The 16,004-nt window shown below is 36.8% G+C and overlaps 1 protein-coding gene across 7 annotated transcripts in view; it reads right to left on the bottom strand.

Annotated features, from left to right (window-relative positions):
- The window catches only part of BRAF (B-Raf proto-oncogene, serine/threonine kinase), a 167,253-nt gene that overhangs the window by 69,851 nt on the left and 81,398 nt on the right, over positions 1-16,004 (bottom strand). For all 7 annotated transcript variants that reach the window (XM_086688560.1, XM_086688551.1, XM_086688570.1 and 4 more), the window contains exon 3: positions 5,702-5,965. In XM_086688560.1, coding sequence (XP_086544686.1) covers positions 5,702-5,965 — 264 coding nt within the window. The remainder of the gene's footprint in view (positions 1-5,701; positions 5,966-16,004) is intronic.

Raw genomic sequence — 16,004 nt, 5'->3', positions numbered from 1 at the left:
ATCAACTGGAAGTATCTCCCCCCACTTCCCTTCACCCATTTTGCCTATCCCTCTATTCTCTGGCCCTCTGGCAGCCATCAGTGTGTTCTTTGTAGTTACCGGTCTGATTATGCTTTGTGTTTATTCCTGTTTTATCTTGTAGATTCCACATGCAAGTAATATCATATGGTATATGTCTTTCTCGGTCTGATTTATTTCACTTAGCATAACACCCTCTTTGGCAAGAGCTCATCCTTTTTTTTTTTTTTTCAATGTTTATTTATTTTTGAGAGAGAGAGAAACAGACTGCGAGCGGTAGAGGGGCAGAGAGAGAGGGAAACACAGAATCTGAAGCTGGCTCCAGGCTCCGAGCTGTCAGCACAGAGCCTGATGCAGCGCTCGAACTCAGGGACTGCAAGCTTATGACACGAGCTGAAATCAGATGCTTAACCGACTGAGTCACCCAGGCACCTCAGCTTATCCATTTTTATGGTTTTGTAATATTCCTCTGTATGTGTGTGTGTGTGTGTGTGTGTGTGTGTGTGTGTGTGTGTGTGTCTGCTGTGTCTATGACTTCTACTACTACGTTGAATAAAACATGTTGTTCATTCTTTCTTTCCCTTTCTTTTTTGCTTTCTTTCTTCCTTTCTTTTTTTGATAACAGCCATTCTAATGGGTGTGAGGTGGTAGCTCCTTGTAGCTTTGATTTGCATATTCCTAATGATTACTGTTGAGCATCTCTTCCCGTGTTTGTTGGCTATTTGTATATCTTCTTTGGAGAAATGTCTATTTAAGTCCTTTCCCCTTTTCTTAATCGGGTTGTTTATAGGTTTTTTGTTGTTGAGTTGTAGGAGTTTTTAAAAATACGTTCTGAATATTAACCCCTTATCATATATATGATTTGTAAATATGAAAAGAAGTTGTCTTATTCCATAAGTTGTCTTTTCACTTAGATGACTGTGTTCTGATTCACATAGTTTTGTGGGGTTTTTTTTTTATTTAAATTCATGTTAGTTAACAGTGTAGTATTTGTTTCAGGAGTAGAATTTAGTGATTCATCACTTACATGTAACACCCAGTGCTCATCCCCATAAGCGCCCTCCTTAATGCCCATCACCTATCTAGCCCACCCCCCCCACCGACCTCCCCTCAACCTTCAGTTTGTTCTCTATAGTTAAGAGTCTCTTATGGTTTGCCTCCTTCTCTGTTATTTTATTTTTCCTTCCCTTCCCCTATGTTCATCTGTTTTGTTTCTTAAATTCCACACGAGTAAAATCGTATTTGTCCTTCTCTGATTGACTTATTTCATATAGCCTAATAATCTAGTTCCATCCACATTGTTGCAAAATGGCAAGATTTCATTCTTTCTGAATGCCAAGTAATATTCCATTGTATATAAATACATCTTCTTTATCCATTCATCAGTTGACAGACATTTGGGCTCTTTCCATAATTTGGCTATTGTTGATATTACTGCTATAAACATTGGCCCCTTCAAATCAGCATTTTTGTATTCTTCAGCTAAAAATGTAGTAGTACAATTGCTGGGTCATAGGGTAGTTCTATTTTCAACTTTTGGAGAAACCTCCATACTATTTTCCAGAGTGGCTGCATCAAAGCTTCTGATTCATATAGTTTTTAATTTTGATATAGTCCTATTTCTCTATTTTTACATGTTGCCTGTACTTTTGGTGTCTTACCTAAAAAACTACTGCCAAGTCCAGTATTGTGAAGCTTTTCCTGTATGTTTTCTTCTAAGGGGTTTTATAGTTGCAGCTCTTATGTTTATGCCTTTGATCTATTTGGAGATAATCTGCATATAGTGTAAGGTAAGGGTCCAACCTCATTGTTTTGCATGTGCATATCCAGTTTTCCCAGTACCATTGTGGAAGGGTTTTTCCTCCCCGCCTCCCCCCCAGAGGGGGCCGTGGCACCCTTGTCAAAGATCCTTTGACCACATACATGATCATTTATTTCTGGACTCTTTATTGATCTATATGTCTGATGTCTATGCCACTCAGTAGGCATGTAAAAAGTTTAAAGATCAGGAAGTGTGAGACCTCCAACTTTGCTCTTTCTCAAGAATGCTTGGTTATTCAGGATTCATTGAGCCTCCACATGAATTTCAGGATGGATTTTTCTTATGTCTGCAAAAAACACCGTTGGGATTTTAAAGGAACTGAATTAAATAAAACTGCCAAATTGTTTTCCAAGGTGACTGTACCATTATACATTGCCACCAGCAGTGTATAAAAATTTGTTATTCCACATAATAGCTGCCAATAGTTGGTATGACCACTCTTTCATTCCAGCCATTCTAGTAGGCGTGTAGTGACATCTTGTGTCTTTAGTTTGCATTCCCCCAATGACCAATGATGTTGAGTATCTTTGCATGTGTTTATTTACTGTCTACATATCTTCTTTTGTGAAGCATCTGCTCAAATCTTTTTTCTATTTTTTGAGTTGTTTGCTTTCTTACTATTGAGTTCAAAGAGCTCTTTCTAATGCTGTGGATACATGTCTTTGATCAAATAGATGTTCTGCAAAGATTAGTCTGTGTGGTTTGTCTTCTCACTCTCTTAACACTGTGTTTCAAAGAGCAATAGGTTTTTAATTTTGATGAAGTCCAATTTATGAATATGCTCATTATGGATTTTTCTTCTGGTGTCATATTTATGCAATCATTGCCACAAATTCGAGGTCACTAAGATTTTCTCCTATGTTTTCTTCTATAAATTTGATAGTTTTAGGTTTAATTTTTCCTTTTCATTCCTTCATCTGTATTCAACTTTCTAAAGTAATTTTTGAGTAGTTCCTTCAAGCAGAGCATGGGAAAGGTAAATTCCCCATCTGGAAAGGCCTTTATTAGTGAATGTACCTTCAACTCATACTTCAGCTAAGCAACTTAACAGGCACCTCTCAGCATTCTTGGTAAATATTCTATTGTCTTCTGGCTTCTCCAGCTGCTACAATCAATATTTTTTAATAATCCAATTGTAGTTTTTTATTATAGATAATTCTTTCCCTGAATGGTTTTAAAATAGTATTCTTTCATTTTGTTATGTTTAACAATTATGGACTAAAATTTACTTATACAATTCAGGGCCTGTTTTCCCCAAATCTTTAGATTCATGTCTTTCACAAACATTAGCCATCATTTCTTTGAATTCTGCTCTACTCCTTTATTTCTATTTTCACTTTCTGGAACTCCTCTTAGGCATATAATGAAACTGTTCATTTCATCTTTCATACCTCTTATCCCCTCTTTTACATTTTCTTTGACTCTCTTTCCTTGCTTTCCACAGTTTACTAATTTTCCCTCCCTTCAGTTGGATTTAATCTACTTTTAATCTCATCCATTTAGTTTTTTAAACAAATATTCTAATTTTTATTTAGTATTTTGACAGCTGTTCTGTAATACGCTGTAACTACTAGAGATACTGAAATTATAGTTCAAGTTGCCTTGCTACTTCATCAAATCAAATGTTCATTATTTCTTTTTTTCCTTAGTGACAACTGTTTCTTTTGAACTTTCTATTTTAATTTTGGTATATGTTTTTGCATTTTTCCAACTCTATTATGAAAATTTTCAAACACGGAAAATGAGAACGTTACAATTAACATCCAAATTCTCTCTACATAGATTCTAACATTTAATATTTATTTTCTCTGACATTTGTTTTCGATCTTATCATTTGAAACTATGTTCTAAATTGATTGATTGAGATAGAAGTCAGAATAGTGGTTACTCTGGAAAATGATGACCGAATTGCAGGGGGCTTGGGAGAACCTCTTCCCAAGCATTAGAAATGGCCTGTATCTTCATCTGCATGGCAGTTACATATGCACAAAATTACATATACATACTCAGCTGTACACCTGAGATTTGTATACTTTACTGTGCCTAAGTTTTATTTAAAAAAAGAAGGTGGACAAAGTTGTAGGTGTCATGACGATTTACCCCTAAATATTAAAAAATGTATTTCCTAAGAATAAAGATATTCTCCTACGTAACTACATTCCTATTATCACACATAGGAAAATTAATAACTCCATAACATATTTAATCAACATTCACCATTTCCCATCGCAAGAATGCCTTTGATAGCTCTTCCCCATCCTAGTCCCAAACTAGGATCACACACTGCAATTGTTTACATCTCTTTAGTCTTGTTTAGTTGTAGAATAATCCCTAATCTTTTTTATCTTCTGTGACCTTGAATCCAGGCCATTTGTCTTATACAATGTCCACATTCTGAATTTATCATTTCCTCATGGCACTTAACTTTTTCTTCTATTCCTTGTGTTTCTTGTAAAATGGAAGGTGTGGAAGCTTAACATTCAATAAAATCATCTTTAGCAAGAATACTTCATAGATGGGAACTGTCATCCACTGAGTTTAAAATATTAAGACCACCTAGAAGTCCTATTTGGTTCCTTCTTAGGAATCCTGCTGTTTTTAAGTCTTCTAATGTGCTGATAGGCTCTTTCCTTGTATATTTTATGACATGGGATTTTGAACTTGTCAGTGGGCATTATCTATATGAATTTCATCAGACCTAGATCGGCCAAAGAGGGTTTGCATTTGCTTCTACCCAATGCCTGAGCGCTATTATCTCTCTAGGACCATTTGTTGCGTTGAAAGTTCCTGGACAGGACCCATAAGTACAAATATGAATCCCACACCATGATGAGAACAGGCCCATAATTAGGAATTCACAAGGGAAGCTTTAAACTTTATCTGGACCACTGGTGAAGACAGACAAGTTTCATTGTTATTTATGTATGCTGAGTAAGTAGATTTTCTTCTAGTTCACCCTTTTGCTGAAGATAAAGCTCCTCAAAGACTCAGCTTTATGCAAGGACCTGAGTTCCAACTACCTTTGTGACACTGGCTGAAGGCCTAGTCTTGCATCCCCACACACTGACACTCACATCTCTTTGTTGCACAAGGTGACAAATTAACCTCACTGGAGGCCACCATAGCCTCCAGGCTATAGCCTCCAAGCAACAGCCTAGTCATCAAACTTTTTCTATGAAAATCTAGCATTACTACTAATGCTGTGTGAGGGAAAAAAAATAAAACTACTTTGACTTCAGTTGTATTTGGAAATGAAAAGGTTTTTTATTAACCTCAAAAGTAACCACATGCATTTTTAAAAAGTCGCAATGCATATAGATGCATTATTTAAGGCAATGACAGTACTTGTACTCAAGGATTATAGATCACCCATAAAATTGTGCAGATTTCCATTCTTTAAATGTTACTTACAGAATACTCATTCCAATGGTAATGCTAATGATCAACAAAAGTTACACAGAGGAAAAATATCAAGCACACTAAAAATCCAACATTTGATAAGTCCAAATAGGGATTTTTCAAGGGCAAAGAACAAAGCTTACCTGACATATGTTAGACAACAAACAAGCTCAAGTCTGGAAATTCTTTTTGATTCTGAACTAGTACTTAGGCTTGAGTCTGGTTCAAGTTTGGCAGATAGGTTAAAATGTCAAATTGGACACTAAACACAATACAATTTGTTCCAGTTAAGGGACACAGACATTGGCACCAATTAATTATGTCTTTTCCACTCCTTTTTGAAATGGATGCTTCCATTTGCATGACCACAGAATATGGAGTGATAACGTATTTCATTTTCAACAACTACTCTTTCTGAAAAACACAAAGAAAAAGCACTGATGATATTAAAAGTTGACTCACCACTGTCCTCTGTTTATTAGGCAGGAAGACTCTAACGATAGGTTTCTGTGGTGACTTGGGATTGCTCCGTGACACATCTGTGGGGTTTTGAAAAACTGAAAGAGATGAAGGTAGCACTGAAAGGCTAGAAGAAGAGGAAGATGTAACGGTGTCCGTTGATGCAGAGCTAGAAACAGAAAAATCAGTTCCATTCCCCAGGGATTCCAATAACTGTTGTTCTCTCTGTTGGAGGGCATCTAGCTTGCTGGTGTATTCTTCATAGGCCTATAAAATAAAGTAAACATACACTGAATCTGGACTTTTTCCTGACAGTAACAAAAGGAAATATGAAATTTAAATCTTTGATTGTAATCTCTTTATAATCTAGCTAATAGGGTTTTAAGTACAAGTTACAAAATAAGTGCTAAAGTACTGTAAATTAATACTTCTACTTTTAAAGTGATCATTTTTTTGTGTATGTGATAAGACAGTACATTGCACTGAGAGATCAACAAACATATAAATGTCTAGAATAACCCACGAATGTTAATTTTAAAATGTATTTACAATGTTCTGGTCATACTGCAATTTAAAAACAAAAATCTTTTTTAATGTTTACTTATTTTAGAGACAGAGTGCAAGCAAGGGAGGGGCAGAGAGAGAGGGAGACACAGAATCTGAAGCAGGCTCCAGGTTCTGAGCTGTCAGCTCAGAGCCCGATGCAAGGCTTGAACCCACGAACCGTGAAATCATGACCTGAGCTGAAGTCGGATACTTAACCTACTGAGCCACCCAGGCGCCCCTGGTCATACTGCAATTTAACTTCCAAACTGCATATCCAACATAAGATAAAATACTATACTAAATCAAGGATAAGTACCCTCTCTATTAAAAAAAATTTTTTTTGAGGAAATTGTAGGCATATAAAGTTTCATACCTTTCTGCCCTCCAATGAACAGAAAGAGAAGTTGAAAAGGAGATGCGGGGTTAAAAGAGATTTGTCAAAAAATAAGACTCAGGTACAGGGTCAGATCTCACCATTACCACCAAAATCTTCTCAATAGGGCTTAGAAGTTACATAACTGCCACCTTCTTTCTGAAACAGGTATTAGTTAAAATACTTTATTCTCTTCACTATGGATCTCTGACGATCCCATCAAATACTGCTTAAAGAATAAAATTTTATTTGAAAAGGTGGTTTATGCCCTGCAGTCAAGAAATTCTGGTGCCATTATCCACTAGGGTGGAAACTTCTAGAAGTTTCATTTGATTAAAGCTATAAAGTCAAATGACCACATAAGATATCATATTCTAAAAATAACAAGAATTTTGAAAACAGAGTGATATTGAAAGTAAAGGGATGGAATAAATTGGAATATATATGTCCATGGTTCTTTAGGGCAATGGAAATCACCCTCCCCCACACTATGGTCCACCATTTCTCTCTACCATCATACACAGATGTAATACCACAAACATTTATAAAAGGCTACAAGGGAGAATCAAAGATTTTAAAACTTCTCATCACTCAAGGAGTTTATTATTGGGCTGCAGAGAAGCAGGTGGATGTATTTTAGTATGCTTAAGTGTTATACATGAGAAATAAAGGACATTCTTGATATAAGGTGAGAATGAGGTAGGATTATGTTAGCATTTAGATAGACGGAGTTAAGTGGGGGAGAAGAGAGAGCTGTGTACAGGAGAAATTCTGCAACAAATAGAGAGGTAGGAAACTTTAAGGCATAGAGGGAAAACTACAGACTAGTATAGCTGCATGCAATTCAGTATCTGGGACACAACAAGGGATCAATATATGTTTGCGGAATTAAATGAAGAATAGCAATACAGGGAAACAAGTAATGCAACTGGAAACGTGGGTAAGGCACCAGCTTGTAGAGGGTGTCTCTATACCATGCTATGAAGCCTGAACTTCATTCTATAAGTAAAGGAGAATGATCAAAGATAGAGGAGAATGAAGAAGAAATTTCATTTCAGTAAAGACCACTGACTGCACTTGCTATGCTGGTTCTTAAAATATAATTTTGAAGATGAAAAAAAGGAAAAATAGTAAAATGAGCCATTGGGGTAAAGGGCATAAACTGCATCTAAAAGCCCTCTCCTGGGGTGCCTGGGCAGCTCCGTCGGTTAAGTGTCCAACTTTGGCTCGGGTCATGATTTCATGGTTCATGGGCTCGAGCCCCGCGTCAGGCTTTGTGCTGACAGCTCAGAGCCTGGAGTCTGCTTCGGATTCTGTGTCTCCCTCTCTCTTTGTCCCTTCCCCGTTCTCGCTCTGTCTCTCTCTCTCTCTCTCTCTCTTTCAAAAGTAAATAAGTATTTTAAAAAAATTTTTAAAAAGCCCTCTCCTTTATAACCTACTAGCTACCCTACCCTGATTCTGGAAATGTTTCATAACATTTTGAGGCATTATAATCAAATCACTTCAAAATTATCTGAACCGTGTTTCGTGTTAGCTTTCAGTTCCAAGAGCTAATTACTTATGGGCATCTCTTTTAATATGATCCGTTTATCCAGCCTTTAATCCGTCAATTAGTATATACTGACCATACATGTGTCTGGCACTGTTTGGGACTCGAACTAAAAAAATAAAGACTGATGCAATTCCTACCCTAGGAAGATCACATACATGCAGTCTGGGAGATAAAAGTTCCCCCTTGCATATATCAAATCTTGTTTACTATCATCTGGACAAGTACACAAAGTAAGCCTTAGGGAAATGGAATGCACTTAAACAATAAATTTTCAGAATGCTATTTCTTTATCAAAATGTTAGTCTTAATTTTTGAAAATATACTGTTCCCTCCATTGTGGATTACAAGCTATTATTTCACTGCACTTATCAATAGCTCTTTCCTTTTATTAAGTACAAAGCAGTTATTCCACCTCTCTCCGTCCTCACAGCTGCAATCAAGGCTCTTGCCTGCCTTCTGTCCCTGGATTGACTCATTTCATCCCACTATCCTTGATGCATTCAGTGTGGATTACTCTTTTAACATTCCTGCCGTAAAGTTCTCTAAACTTATTTCTAAAGGTATTGATTTTCATTCTACCTTCAAGATCCAGGAGTTCCAAATGATGACAAGACCTCAATGTGGAGCTTCCCCTGTCCCTGTACACACCTTCTCAAGTTTCCATCTTACTACATTAATCTGTTTATGATATCAACATTAATCCCTTGAAGTTTCTTAGATTTGGGCCTTGACTGTCTTATTGCCCCTACTTTGCGGCTCACCATTTCAACAATACCACTAGTAACATCTCTGATTCTCTAATTCTTATTCTTTTACCAACTTGTTTGTCAAATACAAATTTGGAGTAAATTCTAACCACTCAATTATTCCATTCTTTCTCTCAGGTTACCATACACTGCTGGAGAAGATAGTAAGGTAGGTCAATTAGTTAAGGTCAGTTAATTAAGTCAAGAAGATAGAAGGAGGTCAATTAGTCCCATTATCAATTTGTGGAAATTAGTCCTTTAGGGTACTACCCGAAAATTTTTAACATCATATTACATTTTTCACAATACTTACTCCAACCTTTTCTATGCTTCTCTGCCTCCTTACCTTCATCACCCAATCTGTAATTCGCTCAGAAAACAGCATTACATTACCTTCAAATTTACTCTGGAGGTCAAAGCCATCAAATAAAAGCTTCCTCTTCTTTCTTTGTCTAAGCAATTCTCCATGCCTTTCCCTATCTCTCTTTTCTTTTAATTTATTTTAGAGAGAGAGTGAGAGAGCACACACGAGTGGGGGAAAGTGGCAGATGGAGAGAGAAAATCTTAACCAGACTCCATGCTAAGTATGGAGCCCAATGTGGGGCTTGATCCCACGAACCCAGTATCACGACCTGCACCAAAATCAACAGAGGGATGCTCAACCGACTGAGCCACCCAGGGGCCCGCCCCATCTCTCTTCTGTTCTCAATTTAGTAATGGCACTGAATGTTTAGGGCCTCTACAGAGGCCTTGGTACACTGTTATCCCCAATTTCCCTTATATCTTCCAATTTTTCCTCTGTTTCCTTACTCAGCAAATATGGACAAGTCCTCCCACAAAAATGCACACCTCAGCCACCACCAGTATCACCAACAAAATTCTTGTGGTTCGTTCTTCCAGATACTACAGATACCAGATACTTCTTCAGGATGAAGCTTTCCCAAAACCTTATTCTTTCGCATCGAAATCCTACTTATTTTTCAAAGTCCAATTCAAAGCTCTGCTTGATAAAACCCCAAAGAAGTATTCTTTCTCTTCACCTCCTTTAGACTATCATCATGTTCTTCTTTATAGGACTATGTTTTTCTCATTATGAAAAAATTTTGTGAGGCTTAAATGAGATAATACAAGTAAAAGAAGTTATTACAGAGGCTACCACATAGCAAAAACCCATAAATATTCTTACTAGCAGGAATAAGTAGTACTAGCAATTCTTGTTCTGTTTATTACTGTCATCCTTGTATTACTTAGCTGAGTTCTTAACATGACTCTACTAAACTGTAAACTAGTTGAAGGCACAGATCATGTCAGATGTTTTTGAATAATACAAAAACACTTAATATCATTAAGATGAAAATTTTCCCGAAACTGACCTACAAATTCACTACAATCCTTATCAAAATCCCAATGGCTTTTTTATAGAAATGGGCAAGCTGATGTTAAAATTCATATGGAAGTGTAATGTACTCAGAAAACCAAAATAATCTTGAACAAAGTTGGAGGCTTCACATTTCTTCATTTCAAAAATTACTATAAAGGTACAGTAATCAAGACATTGGAATAAGGATACATATATAGAACACCACAGAAGACTTGAGAATCCAGAAATAAAGCCTTACATTTACAGCCAACTGATTTTTGACAATGGTGCTGGTACCACTGAATATCTACAGGCAGAAGAATGAAGTTGGAGTACTACCTAAGATTACAATAAAAAAGTAACTCAAAACGGATCATACACCTAAAACTAAGAGCTTAAACTACACAGTTCTTAGCAGAGGGGCGCCTGGGTAGCTCAGTTAGCCACTTAACCACTTAACCAGCGTCTGACTTTGGCTCAGGTCATGATATTGCGGTTGGTGGGTTCAAGTCCCGTGTTGGGCTCTGTGCTGACGGCTCACAGCCTTGAGTCTGCTTCAGATTCTGTGTCTCCCTCTCTCTCTCTGTCCCTACTCCGCTCATGCTCTGTCTCTGTCTCTCAAAAATAAACATTAAACAAATTTTTTAAATTCAAAGTTCTTAGAAGAAAACATAGGAGTAAATCATCATGAACCTAGATTAGGCAGTAATTTCTTAGGTATGACACGCTAAATCACACCAACCAAAGAAAAAAACAGATAAACTGCACTTCTCAAAATTAAAACTTTTATACTTCAAAAGACACTACTGGGGCTCCTGGGTGGCTCAGTCGGTTGAGTGGCCTGAGTGGCTCAGGTCATGATCTCACAGCCTGTGAGTTCGAGCCCCGTGTCGGGCTCTGTGCTGACAGCTCAGAGCCTGGAGCCTGTTTCGGATTCTGTGTCTCCCTCTCTCTGACCCTGACCCGTTCATGCTCTGTCTCTCTCTGTCTCAAAAATAAATAAACATTAAAAAAAAAAATTCAAAAGACACTACCAAAAGAATGAAAAATAAATCCCACAGAATAGGAGAAAATACTTAAAAAATATATATGTATCTCATAAGGATCTACTATCTAGAATATGCAAAGAATTCTCACAACTGAACAATAACCCAGTTTAAAATGTGGGCAAAAGATTTGAATTGGTATTTTTCCCAAGAAGATAAACAGTTAATAAGCACATGAAAAAGATGCTTTACCATTTTTAGGTCAAAACTACAAGCATGACTGTTTAAAAAACAAACAAGAGAGTAAGTGTTGGTAACGATGTGGAGAAATGAAAACCCTCATGCATTTCTGGTGGGAATTTAAAATGGAGCAGCTAACATTGGAAAACAGTCTGGTAGTTCCTCAAAAAGTTAAAACATAAAGTTACCATACATAGGACACAGCAATTCCATCCCAAGGCATAGAACCGAGACAAGTGAAAACATATGTTACACAGAAACTTATATATGAATGTTCATAATAGCTTTATTCATGATTGTCAAAAAGTGGAAACCCAAATGTCAACTGATAAATTGGCAAACAAAATATGATATATCTACATGAGGGAATAAAAAGGAATGAACGCTACATGCTACAACATGGATGAATTTTGAAAACATTACGCCAAGTGAAAGCAGCCCGTCACAAAATGCCGTATCATGTATGATTCCATTCACACAGAGTGCCCCAAAAGGCAAATGTATAGAAATACAAAGCAGATCAGTGGTTGCCAAGGGCTTATGGGAATGACTGTTAATGAGTAAAGGGTTTCTCTTTAGGGTGATGAAAATGTTTTGGAATTAAGATAGTGGTGATGACTGCACAACTTTGTGCATATACTAAAAAAAACCCACTGAATAGCACACTTTAAAAAAGTGAATCTTACAGTATGTGAATCATTTCTCAAGTAAAAGTGGGTGGGATGTCTGGCTGGCTGGGTCAGCGGGGTGTGCAACTCCATCTCAGGGTTGTGGGTTCAAGCCCCACAATGGGTGGAGAGATTACTTAAAAATAAAATTTTGTCATTAGTCCATTAAACTTATTGTTAAACTTCATTTCACAAGATACAATGAAATCTTACAAATTGCCCAAAGATGGTATCTAATGGACTGCTCCATATTCCACAAGAAGGACCTTGCTGCTAGTATTCTTTTCACTTGTTTTAATAAAATATCTCTGCATCATCCTGGGTTCTACACAGATTAAAGACCAAAAAGGCTGTCAGTATCATAATAATGATACAGCAGTTAAGAGCAGATGCTGAATTCAGAATGTGTGGATTCAAACTTTGGCTACATTATTTACTAATTTTGTAGCATTAGCCATGTTATTATTATACTCCTCTGTGCCTTAGTTTTTTCATCTATAAAATGAAAATGAGAATAGGAAGTGTAACTCAAAGGATAGGTTGAGGATTAAATGACCGACTATCTGCTTGGAACAGTGCCTGGTATATGGCAAATAATAAATGTCAGGAGCTACTGCCGTTACCATGCCTCTGTCTCCAGGGCACTCTGGCATACATGTCAATTCTATGGTAGCTAGGACTCCGTGTGTAACACCAGTGTGTATCACCAGCACAGTGATTCCAGAAACACTATTCCTTCTCTTCTGGAATCTAATATGTCAGGTCCAAAAAGAAGAACCTACTACTAGAGAAGCATCTAGCATTTTATCTTACACACAGAAGGCATTCAAATAACTTGTTGGATGTATGGAGGGAGAAAAATTGGGTAAAAAAAAAGATTTCCTGGGAAATGACTCTTCAAGGCAAACTTATCTTTTCCTCCTTTGGATGAAGATTTATGGGGTGCCTGGGTGGCTCAGGCAGTTAAGCATCTGACTTCAGCTCAGGTCATGATCTCACGGTTCATGGGTTTGAGCCCCACATCGGGCTCTGTGCTGACAGCTCAGAGCCTGGAGTCTGCTTTGGATTCTGTCCCTCCCTCTCTCTCTGCCCCTCCCCCTTGTGCTCTATCTCTGTCTCTCAAAAATAAATAAATGTTAAAATAATAATAATAAATAAAAAGGGAACCAAAGACTAAAAAGCCAAATTTGAAATTCCTTAAGAGTACTACAGGTCATTTCACGGAAGTTATCATCAAGAGAATCAATATAATTTTAATTATTCACGTCAGTAGGAAAAAATCTAGAACAACTTAAAAGCTAGTTTTTAAATAAATTAGTACAAGGACATAAGATTTTGATGGTGACAGAACTGATTTCACCCTGTTCTGCTACAAGGAAGAGATGCAGGGATAGGTAAAGTTTTATCTTCCTGTGGAAATCTCAAAAATATCAAACATAGAAAACATTATTTCCTATCTTGAAATGTTTGGAACGAAATAACTATAGCATAACTTCTAGTCGCCAATGCTCAAGCTTATCTTAAAGCCAAACTGTGAACACTGGAAAAACTTCACTTTTTAGCCTCTTACTTCAAGAAATATAAACATAGTCCCGGTGTAGGGATACATGTGACCCCGTTCTGGTCAATGAGATATAAAGGACAAGACGTGTAGGGGATTTGAAGGGGAAAATTTCCTCCTTGAAAGCGCGTAGGACACAAGAGAGCGTCTGTGATCCCAGCTTCCTGCTTTGAGGTGTCCTATGATGGCATACAGATCTGTGGCACTCATGACAGAAAGGCCTAAACGACTGTAGAGATCCACCCCAGCATCTGACAACTCTGAGCTGTGGAATCAATCTTAAAATAATTTACCTCCACGCTTCTTGTTACAGGAGGGGAAAATAAAACTCCTATTTGTTTGGGCAACTTGTGATTAGGTGTTTTTGTTTTTCTGTAGCTAAAAGCATTTGGTATTTTTATAGCTCTCCTAGATTTATTCTCTAATTCTTATCTTTCTTCTAATACTTTCCATCTTTATTTTTATTCTGCTTTCTAGAGATTTCCTTAACTTTATCTTACAACAATTGTTTATGTATATGCACACAGACACACATACACATATGTATTTACATTTTCTGCTCACTATTTTAATTATTTTAATACCAAGAGCTCTTTCTTGTTCTCTATTAAGACTTTTGTTTCTTTAGTACAGCCATGAAATAAGAACAGATTGTCTTCTCTTATCTCTGATGTTAATTATAGTTATTTTCAGGTTCTCATCTGTTCTGTGCACTATTTCTGAGTTGCTTTGACCATTTTTGCTATTGTTTTCCTGCTACAAGCTTTCTTCCAATATTTGGTTATTCTTAGCTGTCCATTCATATTTAAGACTTATGAGCTCTAAAGATGTCAATACTACACAAAGCAATCTATGGATTCAATGCAATCCCTACCAAAATCCCCATGTGTTTCAGAAATAGCAAAATCCACCCTCAAATTCATATGAAATCTCAAAAGATAGTGAAATGCCAAAGCAATCCTTAAAAGGAAAACAAAGTTGGACATCTCATGCTTCCTGACTTTAAAATCCTTACACGGCTACAGTAATCAAATCAGTACAGTGTAAACTGGCATAAAGTTGGACTATAAATACCAACGGAAAACAAAAGAGAGCCCGCAAATAAATTCTCACATACATGGTCAAATGATTTTTGACAAGGGCATGTGTCAAAGTTTCTATTCAATGAGAAAGGACAACCTTTTCAATAAATGGGGCTGGGAAAACTGGATATACACATGCAAAAGAATGAAGTTGAACCCTTAGCTTACATCATACAGAAAAATTAACTGAAAATGGATCAAGGACCTCAACGTTAGGGCTAAAACTGTAATTACAAATCTTAGAAGAAAACAGAAAAAAAAGGTTCATGACACTGGGTCTGGTAATGATTTCTTGGATGTGACACCAAAGGCACAGGCAACATGAGGAAAACAGGTAAATGAGACATCATCAAAATAAAAAAAAACTTCGCACAAAGGATATAATCAACAGAGAGAAAAGGGAACCCATGGAATGGAAGAAAATATCTGCAAATCATAGATCTAATTAGGAATGATACTCAGAATATATAAAGAACTCCTACAACTCAACAAAAAACCAACCCAATTAAAAAATGTGTAGAAGACTTGAACAGACATTTCTCCACAGAAGAATGAATGTCCAATAAACACATGAAAAGATGTTCAACATCATAAGTCATCAGGGAAATGCAAATCAAAACCATGAGATACCACGTCACACTCATTAGGATGGCTATCAGAAACAAACACAACACACAGTAAGTGTTGGCAAGGATATGGAGTAACTGGAACTCCTGTATATTACTAACAGTAATGTAAAAGGCAGCTAATGTGGAAAACAGTATGGCATTTCCTTAAAAAATTAAATACACTTTCTTAAACTATTCACAAAAATAAACTCAAAATGGATGAAAGACCTAAATGTAAGACAGGAAGTCATCAAGAGCCTAGATGAGAAAGCAGGCAAAAACCTCTTTGACCTCGGCCACAGCAACTTCTTACTCAACACGGCTCTGGAGGCAAGCAAAATAAAAGCAAAAATGAACTATTGGGACCTCATCAAAATAAAAAGCTTCTGCACAGCGAAGGAAACGATCAGCAAAACTAAAAGGCAACCGACAAAAGGGGAGAAAATATTTGCAAACGACATATCAGATAAAGGGTAGGTATCCAAAATCTATAAAGAGCTTATCAAACTCAACACCCAAAAAAACAAATAATCCAGTGAAGAAATGGGCAAGACATGAATAGACACTTCTCCTAAGAAGACAAC

The sequence above is a fragment of the Puma concolor genome, chromosome A2, assembly GCF_028749965.1.
Source record: "Puma concolor isolate L17-30 chromosome A2, mPumCon1.1.hap2, whole genome shotgun sequence".
NCBI lineage: Eukaryota > Metazoa > Chordata > Mammalia > Carnivora > Felidae > Puma > Puma concolor.
Note: the sequence above shows the minus strand (reverse complement) of the source record. Positions and strands in the feature narration are given on the sequence as shown.